The sequence below is a fragment of the Petromyzon marinus genome (genome assembly GCF_048934315.1).
Source record: "Petromyzon marinus isolate PM22_M1 ecotype Great Lakes invasive population chromosome 67 unlocalized genomic scaffold, UKy_Petmar_22M1.pri1.0 chr67_unloc.2, whole genome shotgun sequence".
Taxonomy (NCBI): Eukaryota; Metazoa; Chordata; class Hyperoartia; order Petromyzontiformes; family Petromyzontidae; genus Petromyzon; species Petromyzon marinus.
The window spans coordinates 170,001-194,053 of record NW_027422592.1 but is presented as its reverse complement, the minus strand read 5'-3'; the positions used below and the strand labels follow the sequence as shown (position 1 = coordinate 194,053).

At 51.8% G+C, this 24,053-nt stretch overlaps 1 protein-coding gene across 1 annotated transcript in view; it reads right to left on the bottom strand.

Annotated features, from left to right (window-relative positions):
- Positions 1–1,315: 1,315 nt before the first annotated feature.
- LOC116956744 (uncharacterized) overlaps positions 1,316–24,053 on the bottom strand; it is a 191,195-nt gene continuing 168,457 nt past the window's right edge. The window contains exons 44-52 of the mRNA XM_076057983.1: positions 18,581–18,652; positions 16,456–16,580; positions 14,881–15,026; positions 13,448–13,571; positions 12,551–12,653; positions 10,154–10,331; positions 9,426–9,540; positions 7,899–8,071; positions 1,316–2,917 (exon numbers count right to left, since the gene is read on the bottom strand). Of these exons, the coding sequence (XP_075914098.1) occupies positions 2,839–2,917; positions 7,899–8,071; positions 9,426–9,540; positions 10,154–10,331; positions 12,551–12,653; positions 13,448–13,571; positions 14,881–15,026; positions 16,456–16,580; positions 18,581–18,652 (1,115 nt within the window). The 3' untranslated portion in view covers positions 1,316–2,838. The remainder of the gene's footprint in view (positions 2,918–7,898; positions 8,072–9,425; positions 9,541–10,153; positions 10,332–12,550; positions 12,654–13,447; positions 13,572–14,880; positions 15,027–16,455; positions 16,581–18,580; positions 18,653–24,053) is intronic.

The window sequence follows — 24,053 nt, the reverse complement described above, 5'->3', positions numbered from 1 at the left end:
CTACACTACTATATACTACACTGCCATAAACACTACACTACTATATACTACTACACTACTATACACACTACACTACTATACACACTACACTACTATACACACTACACTACTATATACTACTACACTACTATACACACTACACTACTATATACTACTAGACTACTATACACATTACACTACTATATACTACTGGACTAATATACACACTACACTATTATATACTACTACACTACTATACACACTACACTACTATATACTACTACACTACTATACACACTACACTACTATACACACTACTATACACACTACACTACTATACACACAACAGTACTATACACACAACACTACTATACACTACTATATACTACTACACTACTATACACCACTATATACTACTGCACTAGTATACACACTACACTACTATATACTACTACACTACTATACACATTACACTACTATACACTACTATACACACTACACTACTATACTCACTACACTACTATACACACAACACTACTATACACACTACTATATACTACACTACTATACACTACTATACACACTACTATACACTACTATATACTACTACACTACTATACACTACTATATACTACTGCACTAGTATACACACTACACTACTATACACACTATACTACTATACACACTACACTACTATATACTACTACACTACTATACACACTGCACTACTATATACACTACACTGCTATACACTACTATATACTACTACACTACTATACACACCAGTACTATATACTACTACACTATTATACACACTACACTACTATACACTACTATACACACTACACTACTATACACTACTACAAACTTCTACACTACTATACACATTACACTACTATACACTAAATTTCGATTTAAAGCTTTCGTGACTGCAGGGATTCATCTTCTTGGTTCTTTCGGTAAAGTCACGTAGAATGGAAATAATTTTTTTAAAAATATTAAAAATAAAACATGATAAAATAAAATTCTCACGACGTTTCGGCCACAACACAAGTAGCCTTCCTCAGGTGAAGAAACAGAACTGTCGGCTAGGCACAAGTGGGCGGGTGCTTGGGGCCGGGTGGGCGTGGCTAGGCACAAGTGGGCGGGTGCTAGGGGCCGGGGTGGGCGCGGCTAGGCACAAGTGGGCGGGTGCTAGGGGACCGGTGGGCGTGGCTAGGCACAAGTGGGCGGGTGCTAGGGGCCAGGTGGGCGTGGCTAGGCACAAGTGGGCGGGTCCTAGACGTTGAGCCCCAGAGAGACCGAGAGGGCCGTGAACAGACAGAGGCGACACTCGTTCCGTCCTCGCTGCTCTGCATTGAAAATAAAACGATGACGATCACGACGACGATCACGACGACAATGATGACGACAATGATGACGACGATGATTACGGTGATTACAACGACGGTTACGACAATGATTCCCACGAAGGTTACTCCTACGATTGCGACGAGGTTTCCGGCGAAGGTTCCTCCTACGATTACGACTATTCCGGCGAAGGTTACAGCGACGATGATTCCGACGATGACTACGATCAGCGAGGCAAGTGTGTGGGAAAGCACCGGCAATCTGCAGGGAGAGATCTTCAAGGTGGTTCTGGTTATTGTGGTGGTGGTGGTGGTGATGGTGGTGATGGTAGTCGTGATTTTGGTCTGGATTGTGGTTATTGTGGTGATGGTGGTGATGGTAGTCGTGATTTTTGTCTGGGTTGTGTTTATTGTGGTGATGGTGGTGGTGGTGATGATAGTCGTGATTTTGGTCTGGGTTGTGGTTATTGTGGTGAAGGTGGTGATGGTGGTAATGGTGGTCGTGATTTTTGTCTGGGTTGTGGTTATTGTGGTGGTGGTGATGGTGGTCGTGATTTTTGTCTGGGTTGTGGTTATTGTGGTGGTGGTGGTGATGGTGGTGGTCGTGGTTTTGGTCTGGATTGTGGTTATTGTGGTGGTGATGGTGGTGATTGTGGTGATGGTGGTCGTGATTTTGGTCTGGGTTGTGGTTATTGTGGTGGTGGTGGTTATGGTTGTTGTGGTGGTGGTAACGGTGGCGATTCTGGTAATCGTGGTGGTGGTGGTTGTTGTTGTGGTGGTTGTTGTTGTGGTGGTTGTTGTTGTGGTGGTTGTGGTGGTTGTTGTTGTGGTGGTGGTGGTTGTTGTTGTGGTTGTGGTGGTTGTTGTTGTGGTGGTTGTGGTGGTTGTTGTTGTGGTTGTTGTGGTTGTGGTGGTTGTGTTCACTCCCTGCAGTATGAGCACCATTTGAGAGTAAAACGCGACTACATAGCAAAGTGACCTCCTGTCAGCTTGGCCACGTGTCTCCATGTCCTTGTGTGTCTCAGTGTCTCAGTGTCTCCGTGTCCTTGTGTGTCTCCGTGTCTCAGTGTCTCCGTGTCCTTGTGTGTCTCCGTGTCCTTGTGTGTCTCCGTGTCCCCGTGTCCTTGTGTGTCTCAGTGTCCCCATGTCCTTGTGTATCAGTGTCTCAGTGTCTCCGTGTCCTTGTGTGTCTCAGTGTCTCTCTGTCCACCTGTCTCCGTGTCCCCCTGTCTCCGTGTCTCCGTGTGTCCCCGTGTGTCTCCCTGTCTCCGTGTCCCCCTGTCCCCCTGTCTCCGTGTCTCCGTGTGTCTCCGTGTGTCCCCGTGTGTCTCCGTGTGTCTCCGTGTCCGTCTGTCCCCCTGTCCCCGTGTGACTCCGTGTGTCCCCGTGTGTCCCCGTGTGTCTCCGTGTGTCCCCGTGTGTCTCCCTGTCTCCGTGTCCCCCTGTCCCCCTGTCTCCGTGTCTCCATGTGTCCCCGTGTGTCTCCGTGTGTCTCCGTGTGTCTCCGTGTCTATCGCTTCATGCAGACCACGCAGCGGCTAACTTTGGTCTCCAACACTCCGGCCTTGAGCGTCTCCGGCTGAGGAATCCTGCACACAACAACACCATCATCAACATCATCATCATCATCAACATCATCAACATCATCATCAACATCATCAGCATCATCATCAACAACACCATTAACATCATCATCAACACCATCATCAACATCATCATCATCAACATCATCAACACCATCATCAACATCATCAACATCATCATCAACATCATCAACATCATCAACATCATCATCAACAACACCATCAACATCATCATCAACACCATCATCAACATCATCATCATCAACATCATCAACACCATCATCATCAACATCATCATCAACATCATCACCACCATCATCATCAACACCATCATCAACATCATCATCAACATCATAAACACCATCATCAACATCATCAACATCATCATCAACATCAACACCATCATCAACATCATCATCAACATCAACATCATCACCACCATCAACATCATCAACATCAACACCATCACCACCATCATCAACATCATCAACACCATCATCAACACCATCAACACCATCAACATCACCACCATCATCAACATCATCAACATCATCATCACCACCATCATCATCAACATTGTCAACATCAACACCATCAACACCATCATCAACATCACCACCATCATCACCACCATCACCACCATCATCAACATCAACACCATCATCAACATCATCATCAACATCATAAACACCATCATCAACATCATCAACATCATCATCAACACCATCATCAACATCATCAACATCATCATCAACATCATCAACATCAACACCACCATCATCAACATCATCACCATCATCAACATCAACACCATCAACATCACTACCATCATCAACATCATCAACATCATCATCATCATCACCACCATCATCATCATCAACATTATCAACATCAACACCATCAACACCATCATCAACATCACCACCATCATCATCAACATCAACAACATCATCAACATCATCACCATCATCAACATCAACACCATCATCAACATCATCAACATCATCATCAACATCATCAACATCATCAACATCAACACCATCATCAACATCACCATTATCAACATCATCAACATCAACACCATCATCACCATCAACACCATCAACAACAACACCATCATCAACATCACCACCATCATCAACATCAACACCGTCAACACCACCATCACCACCATCATCACCACCATCATCAACACCATCATCAATATCATCATCAACACCATCAACATCACCACCATCAACATCAACACCACCATCATCATCATCAACATCAACACCATCAACACCACCATCACCACCATCATCCCCACCATCATCACCACCATCAACATCAACACCATCAACATCACCACGATCAACATCAACATCATCATCACCACCATCATAAACACAATCAACATCATCAACATCACCACCAACACCATCATCACCATCATCAACAGCAACACCATCATCAACATCACCATCATCAACATCAACACCATCAACACCACCATCGCCACCATCATCACCACCATCATCAACATCAACACCATCATCATCAACACCATCATCATCAACATCATGATCACCACCATCATCAACACCATCAACATCAACACCATCATCATCACCACCATCAACATCACCACCATCACCACCATCAACATCACCACCATCAACACCATCAACATCACCACCATCACCACCATCACCCCCATCAACACCATCACCACCATCAACACCATCATCATCACCACCATCAACACCATCAACATCACCACCATCATCAACATCACCATCATCAACATCATCATCACCAACACCATCATCACCAACAGCAACACCATCATCAACATCACCATCATCAACATCAACACCATCAACACCACCATCGCCACCATCATCAACATCAACATCAACACCATCATCATCAACACCATCAACATCACCACCATCATCAACATCACCACCATCAGCAACATCACCATCATCAACATCAACATCACCACCATCATCAACATCAACACCATCAACACCATCAACATCATCAACATCAACACCATCAACACCACCATCACCACCATCATCAACACCATCAACATCAACACCATCAACATCACCACCATCAACATCACCATCATCATCAACATCATCAACATCAACACCATCATCACCATCATCACCATCAACATCAACACCATCAACATCAACACCATCATCAACATCATCATCATCAACATCACCACCATCATCATTATCACCACCGTCAACATCACCACCATCAACACCATCACCACCATCAACATCACCACCATCAACACCATCAACATCACCACCATCACCACCATCACCCCCATTAACACCATCACCACCATCAACACCATCATCATCACCACCATCAACACCATCAACATCACCACCGTCAACATCACCAGCACCATCATCATCGCCACCGTCATCATTATCACCACCGTCAACATCACCACCATCACCATCGTCAACATCACCACCATCACCATCGTCAACATCACCACCATCAACATCACCACCATCAACATCACCACCATCACCATCGTCAACATCACCACCATCACCACCATCACCACCATCAACACCATCAACATCACCACCATCACCACCATCAACATCACCACCATCAACACCATCAACATCACCACCATCACAACCATCAGCCCCATCAACACCATCATCACCATCAACACCATCAACATCACCACCATCAACACCATCACCACCGTCAACATCACCACCATCACCACCATCAACATCACCACCATCAACACCATCAACATCACCACCATCACAACCATCACCACCATCAACCCCATCAACACCATCATCACCATCAACACCATCAACATCACCACCATCAACACCATCACCACCGTCAACATCACCATCACCATCATCATCGCCACCATCATCATTATCGTCAACATCACCACCGTCAACATCACCACCATCACCACCGTCAACATCACCACCATCGTCAACATCACCACCATCGTCAACATCACCACCGTCAACATCACCACCATCACCATCGTCAACATCACCACCATCAACATCATCACCATCACCACCATCAACATCACCACCATCAACATCAACATCACCACCATCACAACCATCACCACCATCAACATCACCACCATCACAACCATCACCACCATCAACATCACCACCATCACCATCGTCAACATCACCACCATGAACAGAGCTACGTTGCAGCTCAACGTGACCTGCTAATTTTTATTTTAAAATTCTCTTCATGTTTTTCTACAACATTTTTAACGTATCATTATCAATCGGTATTATCCTAACTGTAGTTGTTTCGCTCATTATTTAACTCGTATTTGTGTTTAAAATTAGTTTTTACGCCATTGTTATCTTACTCATTATTTGTTTAAATCAGGGGCGGGGAATCTTTTTCCTGCCAAGGGACCGTTTGGATATTTAGAACATCGTTCACGGGCCGTACGAAATGCATCAACTTAAAAATTAGCCCCCCGTTAAATTTGGGTCAAAACATTTGAATGAACTCTGCCCCCTAAATGCGATGGGGCTGCTGGAACTTGCTTCTCTTTGCGCGAGGCGTGGTGATGATGTTAACCGGTATTGATGATATAACAATAGGTTTTTACCCTTTTATCTGGCACCAAAACTGACACCTTTATTCAACGCATCATACTCTTTGGTTCTATTGGGTAAAGGCAGGTAGGTAAAAAAATAAAATAACAAAAATCACGACGTTTCAGCCACAACACAAGCGGCCTTCATCAGGTGAAGGGACGAGACTGTCTGGAGGACAGCGCTGGAGTGAAAAAAAAAAACCACCTTCACCTGATGAAGGCCGCTTGTGTTGTGGCCGAAACGTCGTGATTTTTATTATTTTATTTTTTACCTACGTGACTTTACCCAATAGAACCAAAGAGTATGGATCCTAGCAGTCACGAAAGCTTTAAATCCAGTTATCAACGCATCATGTTTGCAATAACCAATAACAACTCTGATAATGATATTGGCACTGTCCTCGAATTTGATTGGTCCACACCCGAGACGGCTTTTCTTAGAGGCCCTTAAGTCTCACACTGGTGTTGGACCAGAAGACGCCAAAAGGCGTACAGCTCAAAAAACAGCGCACTATCAGAGTTATTGAGGTGCTCGGGGTGAGCATTTACATTCTGAGACCTCCTTTGCCAGTAACAAGATATAGGAATAGGTTTTACCCTTTTAACTGGAACAAAAACTGACACCTTTATTCAAGGCATCATGTTTGCAATAACCACAACACAAGCAGTCAAAATGCAAACAAAAAAGACAACTCTGATAATAATATTGGCACTGTCCTCGAATTTGATTGGTCCACACCCGAGACGGCTTTTCTTAGAGCCCTTAAGTCTCCACTGGTGTTGGACCAGAAGACGCCAAAAGGCGTACAACTCAAAAAACAGCGCACTATCAGAGTATTGAGGGCTCGGGGTGAGCATTTACATTATGAGACCTCATTTGCCAGTAACAAGATATAGGAATAGGTTTTACCCTTTTAACTGGAACAAAAACTGACACCTTTATTCAAGGCATCAAGTTTGCAATAACCACAACACAAGCAGTCAAAATGCAAACAAAAAAGACAACTCTGATAATAATATTGGCACTGTCCTCGAATTTGATTGGTCCACACCCGAGACGGCTTTTCTTAGAGCCCTTAAGTCTCCACTGGTGTTGGACCAGAAGACGCCAAAAGGCGTGCAGCTCAAAAAACAGCGCACTATCAGAGTTATTGAGGTGCTCGGGGTGATCATTTACATTCTGAGACCTCCTTTGCCAGTAACAAGATATAGCAATAGACAAAGTGCCCACGTGATCCGCATCACCGCCCTGCCGCCACGCCCACCGCCCCTGCCGCCCCGCCCACCGCCCCTGCCGCCCCGCCCACCACCCTGCCGCCCCGCCCACCGCCCCGCCCCCCCGCCCTACGTCACCGGAACATGTGGCGCGCGTCGATGTCGGCGAGCCAATAGGAGTAGGAGTTGGTGTAGTAGTTGCACGTGCCGCGGCCGTGGCACTCGACAAAGGGCGCGGGGCGGAACTCCTCCAGGCACGAGCCCGGGGACGACAGCGGCTGCCCGGAGCCCTCGGCACCCGCGCTCACGTGCTGGGGGGCGGGGGTGGAGGGTGGGTGGGGGGGTGGAGGAGTGGCGGGGTGGGGGGTATTGTGGGGGGGGTGGGGTGGAGGAGGATGGAGGGAGTTGAAATTGGGGGGAGAGAGCACCAGGGGGAGGAGGGGGGGAGGAGGAGGGAGGGTGGTGGAGGGGGGGTGGAGGAGGGGGGTGGAGGAGGTGCAGGAGGGGGGGTGGAGGAGGGGGGGGTGGAGGAGGGGGGGTGGAGGAGGGGGGGTGTGGAGGAGGGGGGGGTGGAGGAGGGGGGGGGGGTGGAGGAGGGGGGGGGGTGGAGGAGGAGGGGGGGAGGAAGAGGGGGATGGAGGGAGATAGAATTGTCTTTGTGTGTACCTGTGTGTGTATGTGTGTACCTGTGTGTGTGTGCCTGTGTGTGTGTGGGGAGCGATAGTGTAGCGGTTAGCGCTACGCTGCGCTATGAACCTGGCGACCCAGGTTCGATTCCCGCTCACGGCCAACACCAGTGACGATTATCTGAACCGGTCCCGGGCCTCCCCTAGGTCGACTCAGCCTCAAATGAGTACCTGGTGTGGTGTGTAAACATTGCCACTAGGGAGACAAAGGCGGTCGGGCGTGGTGCTGGCCACCCACCCCCTCGTGTACCGTTCCGGCCTTCATAGGTGCTCGCTAACAGCACTTGCTCCTACAGTCTGTCAAGGCTATATGGGGGATCTTTGTGTGTGTGTACCTGTGCACATAGCCTGTCACAAGCGTCGTGGTGACGTCACCGCCACTTAGTGGCGAATGGCGGTTGTTGTGTACCTGTGTGTGTACCTGTGTGTGTACCTGTGTGTGTACCTGTGTGTGTACCTGTGTGTGTACCTGTGTGTGTGTACCTGTGTGTGTGTACCTGTGTGTGTGTACCTGTGTGTGTGTACCTGTGTGTGTGTACCTGTGTGTGTGGTACAGCTTGGTGTTTGTGTAGCTGTGTGTGTGCTGGCAACCCACCCCCTCGTGTGCCGTTCCGGCCTTAATAGGTGCTCGCTGACAGCACTTGCCCCGACAGCCTGTTACAGGCTACACGGTGAATCTGTGTCCCGTGTGTAGCTGTGCGCGGGGAGTGGCAGTGCAAGTGGTTAGAGTTACTTCCGCACCACCAACCCGGCCACCCGGGTTCGATTCCCCGCAACGGCGAGGATTATCGGCACTGGTCCTGGGCCTCCCCCTAGGTCGACTCAGCCTTCAAACGCGCACCTGGCCCGTGGTGCTGGTGGCCACCCACCCACCTCCGTGTGCCACAGCCTCTGCCTTGCCCCGGCAGTCCGTACAGGCCATACGGGTGGATCTTTGGCTTTGCGTGCGTGCGTGCGTGTGTGCGCGTTGTGCCCGTACCATGACGAACGAGTATCCGATCCACAGCGTGTCCCAGCCCCCGGGGCAGCTGGGCAGGCGCACCGACTGACTGTGCACGGCGATGACGAGCCCAGGAGCCTCGCACGCCGCACACCTGAGCGGACAAAGGTCACGCCACCACCCCACACCACCACCACCACACCACCACCACCACCACCACCCACCACCACCACCCACCACCACCACCGCGTAGCGTCAACGCGCTGGCCGGGGGAGTTGCCGCTTGCGAGCGGCTCGGTCGGTCGGTCAATCGGTCGGTCGGTCGGTCGATCGGTCAATCAGTCGGTCAGTCAATCGGTCGGTCAATCGGTCGGTCAATCGTTCGGTCAATCGGTCGGTCAATCGGTCGGTCAATCGGTCAGTCAATCGTTCGGTCGGTCAATCGGTCGGTCAATCGGTTGGTCAATCGGTCGGTCGGTCAATTGGTCAGTCAATCGGTCGGTCAATCGGTCAGTCAATCGTTCGGTCGGTCAATCGGTCGGTCAATTGGTCGGTCAGTCGGTCGGTCAATCGGTCGGTCAAACGGTCGGTCGGTCGGCCGGTCCGCTCGTTCGGGTCACTTACCCCGGCTCGCTCAATCGCTCCCTCGCTCGCTCACCCCGTCCGCTCACCCTCACTCGCCGCTACCCACCCACATACGGGCGGCTTGTCGGCTCACCGCTCGCTCGTCGCACGCTCACCGCACGCTCACCGCCCCCGGCGCCCACCTGCTGATGAAGGGCTGTATCTGAGGCCCCGACACGGGCGCCATGCTGGCTGGCATGGGCTGGCTGGTGGACAGCCAGTAGGAGTAGTCGTTCCGCGAAGCAAAGTTGCAGACGGCGCTCACGTCGCAGAACATGAACGGCATGGTGCTGAAGCGGGGCAGGCAGCTGCCCAGCGTGCCTACGAGGCAAAGACAAAGGTCCCCCCGCGTGGCCGTCAACGGACTGCCGAGGGCAAGTGCCGTCGGCGGCGCCTGTGCCAGGCCGGGTGCACGTCAAGGCCGCCACGTGGAGCGTCGAACCGCCCGCCGGCAGGAGGTCACGGGGACGGACCCAGCAGGTGCCATGAGGTTGACCGACTGAGATGACTACTGGCAGATGCACCACCAGCTGTGCCACCTACTGTGCCAGGCTAGGTGCAGGAGGTCACGGGGACAGACCCAGCAGGTGCTATGGGTTGACCGACTGAGATGACTACTGGCTGATGCACCACCAGCTGTGCCCCCTACTGTGCCAGGCTAGGTGCAGGAGGTCACGGGGACAGACCCAGCAGGTGCCATGAGGTTGACCGACTGAGATGACTACTGGCTGATGCACCACCAGCTGTGCCCCCTACTGTGCCAGGCTAGGTGCACGAGGTCACGGGGACAGACCCAGCAGGTGCCATGAGGTTGACCGACTGAGATGACGACTGGCTGATGCACCACCAGCTGTGCCCCCTACTGTGCCAGGCTAGGTGCACGAGGTCACGGGGACGGACCCAGCAGGTGCCATGAGGTTGACCGACTGAGATGACGACTGGCAGATGCACCACCAGCTGTGCCCCCTACTGTGCCAGGCTAGGTGCACGAGGTAACGGGGACAGACCCAGCAGGTGCTATGGGTTGACCGACTGAGATGACTACTGGCAGATGCACCACCAGCTGTGCCCCCTACTGTGCCAGGCTAGGTGCACGAGGTCACGGGGACAGACCCAGCAGGTGCCATGAGGTTGACCGACTGAGATGACTACTGGCAGATGCACCACCAGCTGTGCCCCCTACTGTGCCAGGCTAGGTGCACGAGGTCACGGGGACAGACCCAGCAGGTGCCATGAGGTTGACCGACTGAGATGACGACTGGCTGATGCACCACCAGCTGTGCCCCCTACTGTGCCAGGCTAGGTACACGAGGTCACGGGGACGGACCCAGCAGGTGCCATGAGGTTGACCGACTGAGATGACGACTGGCTGATGCACCACCAGCTGTGCCCCCTACTGTGCCAGGCTAGGTGCACGAGGTCACGGGGACAGACCGAGCAGGTGCCATGAGGTTGACCGACTGAGATGACGACTGGCAGATGCACCACCAGCTGTGCCCCCTACTGTGCCAGGCTAGGTGCACGAGGTCACGGGGACAGACCCAGCAGGTGCTATGGGTTGACCGACTGAGATGACTACTGGCAGATGCACACCAGCTGTGCCCCCTACTGTGCCAGGCTAGGTGCATGAGGTCACGGGGACAGACCCAGCAGGTGCCACGGGTTGACCGACTGAGATGATCACTGGTAGATGCACCACCAGCTGTGCCCCCCTACTGTGCCAGGCTAGGTGCAGGAGGTCACGGGACCCAGCAGGTGCCACGGGTTGACTGAGATGACTACTGGCAGATGCACCACCACCTGTACCCCCTACTGTGCCAACTCACACAAAGACAAATATCCCCCATATAGCCTTAACAGACTGTAGGGGCAAGTGCTGTTAGCGAGCAGCAGAACCTATAAAGGCCGGCACGGCACACGAAGGGGTGGGTGGCCAACACCACGCCCGGCCGCCTTTGTCTCCCCAGTGGCGATGTTTACACATCACACCAGGTACTTATTTGAGGCTGAGTCGACCTAGGGGAGGCCCGGGACCGGTTCAGATAATCGTCACTGGTGTTGGCCATGAGCGGGAATCGAACCCGTGTCGCCAGGTTCACAGCGCAGCGTAGCGCTAACCGCGACACTACCGCTCCCCACATACACACACAGACACACAGACACACACACAGACACACACACAGACACACACAGACACACACAAACACACACACACAGACACACACACAGACACACACACACACACAGACACACACACACAGACACACACACAGACACACAGACACACAAAAACACACAGACACACACACAGACACACACACACAGACACACACACACAGACACACACACACAGACACACAAAAACACACAGACACACACACAGACACACACACAGACACACACACACAGACACACACACAGACACACACACACAGACACACACACACAGACACACACACACAGACACACAAAAACACACAGACACACACACAGACACACACACAGCACACACAGACACACACGCGCGCGTGCCCACGTACCCAGGTCCTGTCCGTACGCGCGTTCATTTCCCTGCAAGTAAAGGAGCGAGTAGCCGGTGTAGATCAGCGTCGTTCCCTGGGGGCATGTCGGGAGCTCCGTGCTCTGTAGGGGGGGACGGGGGGATGCAGGGAGCGAACGTCTCACCAGACAGCCACAAGCATCAGTGGCATACGCAGTCATCCACACACCCACCGGCTCACCCACCCACTCAACCACCCACACAACCACCCACTCACCCACACACCCACCCAATCACCCATCCATCCATTCACCCACTCACCCACCCACCCACCTACTCACCGACCCACCCACCTACTCACCCACCCACCCACTCACCCATCCATTCACCCACTCACCCACCCACCCACTCACCCATCCATTCACCCACTCACCCACCCACTCACCCACCCACCCACTTACTCACCCACCCACCCACCTACTCACCCACCCACTCATTCATCCATTCACCCACTCACCCACCCACTCACCCACCTACTCACCCACCCACTCACCCACCCACTCACCCACCTACTCACCCACGCACTCACCCACCCACCCACTCACCCACTCACCCACCCACTCACCCACTCAACCACCTATCCATTCACTCACCCACCGAATCACCCAACCACTCACCCATCCATCCACTCACCCATTCATTCGTTCACCCACTCACCCACTCACAGACCCACCCACTCACCCACTCACCCACCCACCCACCCATTCATTCATTCACCCACCCACACACCAACTCACTCACCCACCCACTCACCCACTCAACCACTCACCCACCCACCCACTCACCCACCCATTCATTCATTCATTCACCCACCCACACACCAACTCACCCACCCACCCACCCACCTTCTCACCTACCCACCCACCGACCCACCCACCTGCGAGTGACGTGAAATCATGAATCCGTGCCGCGTCCGCCGCATGGATCCCGTGATGACTCCAGGGGTACCGGGGGTCCGGGGAATCCCACGTCCCCCTTGCTCCCGGGGTATCCGTGCGGGCCTGCGGGCAACAAAGACAAAGGTGCCCCGTGTAGCCCACGCACTTCGCCTGGGCCCAAGTGCCAGGGGGATCAACAGACCGCCGGGGCAAGTGCTGTTAGGGGCCGTCCATGAATGACGTCAAGCGATTATGGACGATTTTTTGACCCCCCAAACCCCTCGTCGTCACGTGACGTCACAAAGAGTCAGACACACCCCCCCCCCTCAAATATGACGTCACAAAGCTCTGCCCCCCCCACCCACCCACCGCGAAAAAAAATAAAACGTGCTTCAAATCGCTTTAAACTATTAGTCATTGTAGTTGCGCGTTTAATGTTGCGCTGCACTCCGATGTTGTAGGAGAAAACATTTATTAAAAAGTATTTTTAATTAAGTTAGAACGTGTCGTCCGTATTTATTTGTAAAGTTGCGCAATTTGATGTGACGTCACATTTCTCAAACTCCCCCCCCCCCCTCGTCACACGACGTCACGAGGGGGTGTGTCTAGAGGGGGTCACGAGGGGTCAGGAGGGGGTCACGAGGGGTCACGAGGGGGTGTGTCTAGAGGGGGTCACGAGGGGGTGTGTCTAGAGGGGATCACGAGGGGTCACGAGGGGGTGTGTCTAGAGGGGATCACGAGGGGGTGTGTCTAGAGGGGGTCACGAGGGGTCACGAGGGGGTGTGTCTAGAGGGGGTCGCGAGGGGGTGTGTCTAGATGGGGTCACGAGGGGGTGTGTCTAGAGGGGGTCACGAAGGGGTCACGAGGGGGTGTGTCTAGAGGGGGTCACGAGGGGGTGTGTCTAGAGGGGTCACGAGGGGGTGTGTCTAGAGGGGGTCACGAGGGGGTGTGTCTAGACGGGGTCACGAGGGGGTGTGTCTAGAGGGGGTCACGAGGGGGTGTGTCTAGGGGGGTCAAGAGGGGGTGTGTCTAGAGGGGGTCACGAGGGGGTGTGTCTAGAGGGGGTCACGAGGGGGTGTGTCTAGAGGGGGTCACGAAGGGGTCACGAGAGGGTGTGTCTAGAGGGGTCACGAGGGGGTCACGAGGGGGTGTGTCTAGAGGGGGTCACGAGGGGGTCACGAGGGGTCTAGAGGGGGTGTGTATAGAGGGGGTCACGAGGGGGTGTGTCTAGAGGGGTCACGAGGGAGTCACGAGGGGGTGTGTCTAGAGGGGGTCACGAGGGGGTCACGAGGGGGTGTGTCTAGAGGGGGTCACGAGGGGGTCACGAGGGGTCTAGAGGGGGTGTGTATAGAGGGGGTCACGAGGGGGTGTGTCTAGAGGGGTCACGAGGGAGTCACGAGGGGTGTGTCTAGAGGGGGTCACGAGGGGTCACGAGGGGGTGTGTCTACCTGGGCCCCCCGATGACCCCGGGTCCCCTTTCTCTCCGGGGAAGCCGTCAAATCCCGGGTTGCCATCCTCCCCAGGGTCGCCGGAGACGCCCGGAACACCTGGGGAGTCGCACACACAGACAAAGGTCCCCCGTGTAGCCTCTACACACTGCTGGGGCAAGTGCTGTTAGTAGCGAGTAGCAGCAGCAATGAAGGTAGACACAGACAAAGGTCCCCCCGTGTAGCCTCTACACACTGCTGGGGCAAGTGCTGTTAGCGAGTAGCATCTATGAAGGTAAACACAGACAAAGATCCCCCGTGCAGCCTCTACAGACTGTAGGGGCAAGTGCTGTTAGCCAGTAGCATCTATGAATGTAAACACAGACAAAGATCCCCCGTGTAGCATCTACAGACTGCTGGGGCAAGTGCTGTTAGCGAGCACCTATGAAGGCCGGCACGGCACACGAGGGGGTGGGTGGCCAGCACCACGCCCGGCTGCCTTTGTCTCCCCAGTGGCGATGTTTACTACACCACCGCCACACCAGGTACTTATTTGAGGCTGAGTCCACCTAGGGGAGTTCCAGGACCGGTTCAGATACTCGTCACCGGTGTTGGCCGTGAGTGGGAACACACACAGACACACAGACACACACAGACACACACACACAGACACACACACATACACAGACACACACACACAGACACACACACACAGACACACACACACAGACACACACACAGACACACAGACACACACACAGACACACAGACATACACACACACACAGTCACACACACAGACACACACACACAGTCACACACACACACACACAGTCACACACAGTCACACACACAGACACACACACACAGACACACACACACACAGACACACACAGACACACACACACACAGACACACACACAGACACACACAGTCACACACACAGTCACACACACAGACACACACACACAGACACACACACAGACACACACACACACAGACACAGACAAACACACAGACACACACATACACACACACAAACACACACACAAACACACACACACACATACACACAAACACACACAGACATACACACACAGACACACACACACACAGACACACACACACAGACACACACACACAGACACACACACACACACAGACACACACACACAGACACACACACAGACACACACACACAGACACACACACACACACAGACACACACACACAGACACACACACACACACAGACTCACAGACACAGACACACACAGACAGACCAGACACACACACACAGACACACACACAGACACACAGACACACAGACATACACACACACACAGTCACACACACAGACACACACACAGTCACACACACACACACAGTCACACACACAGTCACACACACAGACACACAGACACACACACAGACACAGACACACACAGTCACACACACAGACACACACACAGACACACACACAGACACACACACACAGTCACACACACAGACACACACAGACACACAGACACACACACACACACACAGACTCACACACACACACACAGACTCCTGTTGCTTACCCAGTGGCCCCCGGTGATCCCGGCAATCCGCTAACCCCAGGGGGTCCCACAGGTCCTGGGGGTCCGCCAGGGCCCGGCACACCGCCGACAGCGCTGCCAGGTGCCCCTGCACGGCCTGGGAGGCCTGCAGAGACAGACGCCACGAGTGGACGAATCACGAGCGAGCGAGTGATTCACGAGTGAGTGAATGAATCACGAGTGAATGAATCACGAGTGAGTGATTCACGAGTGAGTGAATGAATCACGAGTGAATGAATCACGAGTGAGTGATTCACGAGTGAGTGAATGAATCACGAGTGAATGAATCACGAGCGAGCGAGTGATTCACGAGTGAGTGAATGAATCACGAGTGAATGAATCACGAGTGAGTGATTCACGAGTGAGTGAATGAATCACGAGTGAATGAATCACGAGCGAGCGAGTGATTCACGAGTGAGTGAATGAATCACGAGTGAATGAATCACGAGTGAATGAATCACGAGTGAGTGAATTAATCACGAGTGAGCGAGTGACTCACGAGTGAATGAATCACGAATGAGTGAATGAATCACGAGTGGACGAATCACGAGCGAGCGAGTGATTCACGAGTGAGTGAATGAATCACGAGTGAATGAATCACGAGTGAGTGATTCACGAGTGAGTGAATGAATCACGAGTGAATGAATCACGAGCGAGCGAGTGATTCACGAGTGAGTGAATGAATCACGAGTGAATGAATCACGAGTGAGTGATTCACGAGTGAGTGAATGAATCACGAGTGAATGAATCACGAGTGAGTGATTCACGAGTGAGTGAATGAATCACGAGTGAATGAATCACGAGCGAGCGAGTGATTCACGAGTGAGTGAATGAATCACGAGTGAATGAATCACGAGCGAGTGAGTGATTCACGAGTGAGTGAATGAATCACGAGTGAATGAATCACGAGTGAGTGATTCACGAGTGAGTGAATGAATCACGAGTGAATGAATCACGAGCGAGCGAGTGATTCACGAGTGAGTGAATGAATCACGAGTGAATGAATCACGAGTGAGTGAATTAATCACGAGTGAGCGAGTGACTCACGAGTGAATGAATCACGAATGAGTGAATGAATCACGAATGAGTGAATGAATCACGAGTGGACGAATCACGAGCGAGCGAGTGATTCACGAGTGAGTGAATGAATCACGAGTGAATGAATCACGAGCGAGTGAGTGATTCACGAGTGAGTGAATGAATCACGAGTGAATGAATCACGAGTGAGTGATTCACGAGTGAGTGAATGAATCACGAGTGAATGAATCACGAGCGAGCGAGTGATTCACGAGTGAGTGAATGAATCACGAGCGAGTGAGTGATTCACGAGTGAGTGAATGAATCACGAGTGAATGAATCACGAGTGAGTGATTCACGAGTGAGTGAATGAATCACGAGTGAATGAATCACGAGCGAGCGAGTGATTCACGAGTGAGTGAATGAATCACGAGTGAATGAATCACGAGCGAGTGATTCACGAGTGAGTGAATGAATCACGAGTGAATGAATCACGAGTGAGTGAATTAATCACGAGTGAGCGAGTGACTCACGAGTGAATGAATCACGAATGAGTGAATGAATCACGAGTGGACGAATCACGAGCGAGCGAGTGATTCACGAGTGAGTGAATGAATCACGAGTGAATGAATCACGAGCGAGTGAGTGATTCACGAGTGAGTGAATGAATCACGAGTGAATGAATCACGAGTGAGTGATTCACGAGTGAGTGAATGAATCACGAGTGAATGAATCACGAGCGAGCGAGTGATTCACGAGTGAGTGAATGAATCACGAGTGAATGAATCACGAGCGAGTGAGTGATTCACGAGTGAGTGAATGAATCACGAGCGAGTGAATGAATCACGAGTGAATGACTCACGAGCAAGTGAATTAATCCCGAGCGAGTGACTCACGAGTGAACGAATCACGAGTGAGTGAATGAATCACGAGTGAGTGAATCACGAGCGAGTGAATGAATCACGAGTGAATGAATCACGAGTGAGTGAGTAAATGAATCACGAGTGAATGAATCACGAGTGAGCGAGTGAATGAATCACGAGTGAATGAATCACGAGTGAATGAATCACGAGCGAGTGAATGAATCACCAGAAGGCCCAGAAGGGCCGGTGGGACCCACGTTCCCCTTCTGCCCGGGGCTGCCAGGGGAGCCCTTAGCACCTGGGACACACACAGACACACACACACAGACACACAGTCACACACTCACAGTCACACACACATACACACACACAGTCACACACACAGTCACACACACAGAAACACAGTCACACACACAGTCACACACAGTCACACACACAGTCACACACATACATACATACACACACAGTCACAGTCACACAGTCACACACACAGTCACACACACACAGACACACAGTCACACACACAGAGACACACACATACATACACACACAGAGACACACACACACAGACACACACACACAGTCACACACACACAGACACACAGTCACACACACACAGTCACACACATACACACACACAGACACACACACAGTCACACACACACGCACACAGAGACACACACACACACTCACACACACACAGTCACACACACACATACACACACTCACACACACACAGCCACACACACACTCACACACACACAGTCACACACACACACAGAGACACACACACACTCACACACACACAGTCACACATACACACACTCACACACACACAGTCACACACACACAGAGACAGTCACACACACACAGTCTCACACACAGTCACACACACACACAGAGACACACATACATACAAACACACACAGTCACACACACACAGTCACACACAGACACACACACAGAGAAACACACACACATACATACACAGACACACACACAGTCACACACACACAGTCACACACACAGAGACACACACACAGTCACACACACACACACAGTCACACACAGTCACACACAGACACACACATACATACACACACGCAGAAACACACACACAGACACACAGTCTCACACACAGTCACACACACACACAGTCACACACAACAACAACAACAACAAAAACAACCGCCATTCGCCACTAAGTGGCGGTGACGTCACCACGACGCTTGTGCCAGGCTATGTGCACCCTGAGGCCACGTGAAGTGTCGAACGCCCGCTGGCAGGAGGTCACGGGGCAGACCCAGGTACCACGGGTCGACTGACTGAGATGACTGGCTGATGCACCACCTGTGCCCCCCTCCTGTGCCAACCTGCTGTGCTTTAGCCACCCAGCGCTCCGCTCGTTGTTCTGAGCATCGCTCCTCCGCCCTCCGTTGTTGTTGGAGGGCGACTACCTCCAACTGCCCAGTAGCATCCTTCACGAGCCTCCTCCACAGAGGCCGATCTTGACACCGCTGGTACCAGTCATCGGCAAGTCCACTCAGCTCCACGTCCTCCTGTACCACATCACTCCATCTCTTCTCTAGTCCGTGCCGCGCCAGCTTAGCCCCCTCAATCCGGCCGAACAAAAGCTGTTTCGGCATGCGGTGGCTGGGCATGCGGGCTACATGACCCAGCCATCGCAGCCTTCCCCGCCGGAGGAGCTCACCGATGGAACCTTGCCCAGATGTTTCAAGGATTTTTGAGCTCCTCACACAATCCAGTCTGGTTAAACCCAGGATGGATCGTAGGCAGGCCAGCCTAATTGTTTCTAACCGGCGAAGATGTTCCATTAGGGGGGTCCACGTTTTGCAAGCGTAGAGAAGGGAGGGAATGACCGTGGCCGAGAAGACCTGAAGCTTAGTGCGGAGCGACAGACCAGGTAGCTTCCACACAGCAGCGTTACGCAACCGATGAAAAGATATTGCCGCTCGACTAATTCGGAGTGAGACCTCTGCTGTTAAACTGGAGCCGGTCATAAGCACACTGCCCAGGTATGGGAAACTCTCCACTCTCTCCACAACTGCCCCATCACCGATTGGGAGTTGTGGGGGTGGAGTGTCCGATGGTACAAAATACCCAGGCAGGTGCTTAGTTTTGGTGGGGCTGATGGTAAGGCCCCACCTCTTAGTGGCACGCTCCAGTCTCAGCAGCAGCATCTCCAACTCCTCCTCCGAATGTGCAGCTATTACCAAATCATCAGCATACATAACGTGGTTGAGCAATAGGGAGCCATCCCTTGACCGCACCCGGGCGTCGATCAGCCTCCCATTATATCTGTACCATATGGAGATTCCCCCAGTACAGCTATTGAAGGCTTCACGAACTACGTGGTCAAAATAGATGTTAAATAATGTGAGAGCCAGAAGACATCCCTGTCGCACCCCAAGGTTAACAGGGAATGGCTCTGACTCCCGGCCACGTAGTTTTACCCGGGCCCGCTCACCATCATGAAGGTCCTTAATGATCGTGAGCAGAGGGTCAGGTACTCCAAAAGCACGAAGAATAACCCAGAGCCCAGGCCTACTGATGGTATCATAGGCCTTGACCAGGTCAATAAAGCAGAGATGTAGGTCTTGTTGGAATTCCCTACACCTCTGCTGTAGCAGACGGACAGAAAATATGGCATCTGTGCAGGACCGCCCTTTCCTGAAACCGCATTGGGGCTCCGCAAGCCTCTCCTCAGCGTGCCTGGCAAGGCGATGCTGAATAATCCTTGCCAGGACCTTTCCCGGCACACTGAGGAGTGAGATGCCCCTGTAGTTGTTACAGTCTGTGCGGTCCCCCTTCTTAAAAAGGGGGACCACCAGGGCATCCTTCCAATCCTGCGGAACCCGTCCAGTGGTCCAGACTGTTGTTATGATGTCATATAGGGCAGTCTGTGCACAAATGCCACCCTCCCTCAACATTTCGCTTGGGATATCATCTCTGCCCGGTGCCTTTCCTGGTCTCAGACTCTGGATCGCCTTCAGTATTTCCTCAACAGATGGCACCTCAGCCCAGCCAGCCACTCACAGGGGCTGACTTCCTCCTCCAATATTTGAGGCACCGCAGCCTCAGCAGGGTCATCCCCACTTTGTCCCACGTTTTCCTGGCTGAGGGGATTTCCCCTTCCCCAGGACCTCACAGAAATGCTCAGCAAATCTGCAAACCTGTTCCTGGGGGTCAGAGATTGAATCACCGTTCTTTCCCCTAATGATGGTAATAGGTGTGGCGCTGCAGGTCACTTTTTTGATGGAATTAAAGAGCGAGTTGTGATCGCGGGCCACTGAGGCAGACTCCATCTCCTCAGCAACCAGCGACCACCACCCATCCTTGCAGTGCCTCACGGCTCTCCGAACCTCCGAGCGAAGGCTGCGGTAAGCCTCCTCATTCTCTGACGTGGGATGCTGTAGCCGATGAGAGTGGGCCTGTCACTTTTTCTCAACCATCCTGAACACCTCCTCTGTCAGCCAGGGTCTCTGGGGAGGTCTGGACCGCGTACCCAAAGCAGCCATTGCAGCTGCATGAGTCACAGTCCTAAACCACGCCCATTTACCCTCGACATCAGGAGGAGTGGGGGATGATGCCAACCTCAGCTGCAAGCGATGATGAAATTCTCTCTTGCAACTTTCATCAGCTACAGTGAGGGAAAAAAGTATTTGATCCCCTGCTGATTTTGTACGTTTGCTCACTGACGAAGAAATTACGTCTATAATTTTAATGGTAGGCTTATTTGAACAGTGAGAGACAGAATAACAACAAGAAAATCCAGAAAAACGCATGTCAAAAATGTTATAAATTGATTTGCATGTTAATGAGGGAAATAAGTATTTGACCCCTCTGCAAAACATGACTTAGTACTTGGTGGCAAAACCCTTGTTGGCAATCACAGAGGTCAGACGTTTCTTGTAGTTGGCCACCAGGTTTGCACACATCTCAGGAGGGATTTTGTCCCACTCCTCTTTGCAGATCTTCTCCAAGTCATTAAGGTTTCGAGGCTGACGTTTGGCAACTCGAACCTTCAGCTCCCTCCACAGATTTTCTATGGGATTAAGGTCTGGAGACTGGCTAGGCCACTCCAGGACCTTAATGTGCCTCTTCTTGAGCCACTACTTTGTTGCCTTGGCCGTGTGTTTTGGGTCATTGTCATGCTGGAATATCCATCCACGCCCCATTTTCAATGCCCTGTCTGAGGGAAGGAGGTTCTCACTCAAGATTTGACGGTACATGGCCCCGTCCATCGTCCCTTTGATGCGGTGAAGTTGTCCTGTCCCCTTAGCAGAAAAACACCCCCAAAACATAATGTTTCCACCTCCATGTTTGACGGTGGGGATGGTGTTCTTGGGGTCATAGACAGCATTCCTCCTCCTCCAAACAACTCGAGTTGAGTTGATGCCAAAGAGCTCCATTTTTGTCTCATCTGACCACAACACTTTCACCCAGTTGTCCTCTGAATCATTCAGATGTTCATTGGCAAAATTCAGACGGGCATGTATATGTGCTTTCTTGAGCAGGGGGACCTTGCGGGCGCTGCAGGATATCAGTCCTTCACAGCGTAGTGTGTTACCAATTGTTTTCTTGGTGACTATGGTCCCAGCTGCCTTGAGATCATTGACAAGATCCTCCCGTGTAGTTCTGGGCTGATTCCTCACCGTTCTCATGATCATTGCAACTCCACGAGGTGAGATCTTGCATGGAGCCCCAGGCCGAGGGAGATTGACAGTTCTTTTGTGTTTCTTCCATTTGCCAATAATCGCACCAACTGTTGTCACCTTCTCACAAAGCTGCTTGGCAATGGTCTTGTAGCCCATTCCAGCCTTGTGTAGGTCTACAATCCTGTCCCTGACATCCTTGAAGAGCTCTTTGGTCTTGGCCATGGTGGAGAGTTTGAAATCTGATTGATTGGTTGCTTCTGTGGACAGGTGTCTTTTATACAGGCAACTAGCTGAAATTAGGAGCACTCCCTTTAAGAGTGTCCTCCTAATCTCAGCTCGTTACCTGTATCAAAGACACCTGGGAGCCAGAAATCTTTCTGATTGAGAGGGGGTCAAATACTTATTTCCCTCATTAAAATGCAAATCAATTTGTAACATTTTTGAGATGAATTTTTCTGGATTTTCTTGTTGTTATTCTGTCTCTCACTGTTCAAATAAACCTACCATTAAAATTATAGACTGATCATTCCTTTGTCAGTGGGCAAACGTACAAAATCAGCAGGGGATCAAATACTTTTTTCCCTCACTGTAGCTGAGACCAGGCCACCTTGGGTTTGAATGGCGTCCTGGGTGTACACCCACCACCGGAGTGGAAGAATGGCAGGCGCATCTTACAGATGACAAGTCGATGGTCAGTGGGCAGATCAGCTCCACAGTAGGTCCTGGTGTCAAGGATATGGGCCCGCATCCGCTGGTCCGTCACTATGCCAGCAGATGTTCTTGCTTGGACCCGACATGCATCCATGATGTTGTGTGGGTGCGCCGATGCCGGAACAGCGTGTTGGTAATTACAAGCCCATGGGCTGCACAAAAATCTAGCAGCCTCCTACCGTTATTATTGAGCTGATCTGGCCCATGCCTTCCAATCACTCCAGACCAGGTGCCAGCATCATGACCAACTCGGGCATTGAAGTCACCCAACATGATGACTCTATCCCGAGGGGCCACTTTAGCCAGCAC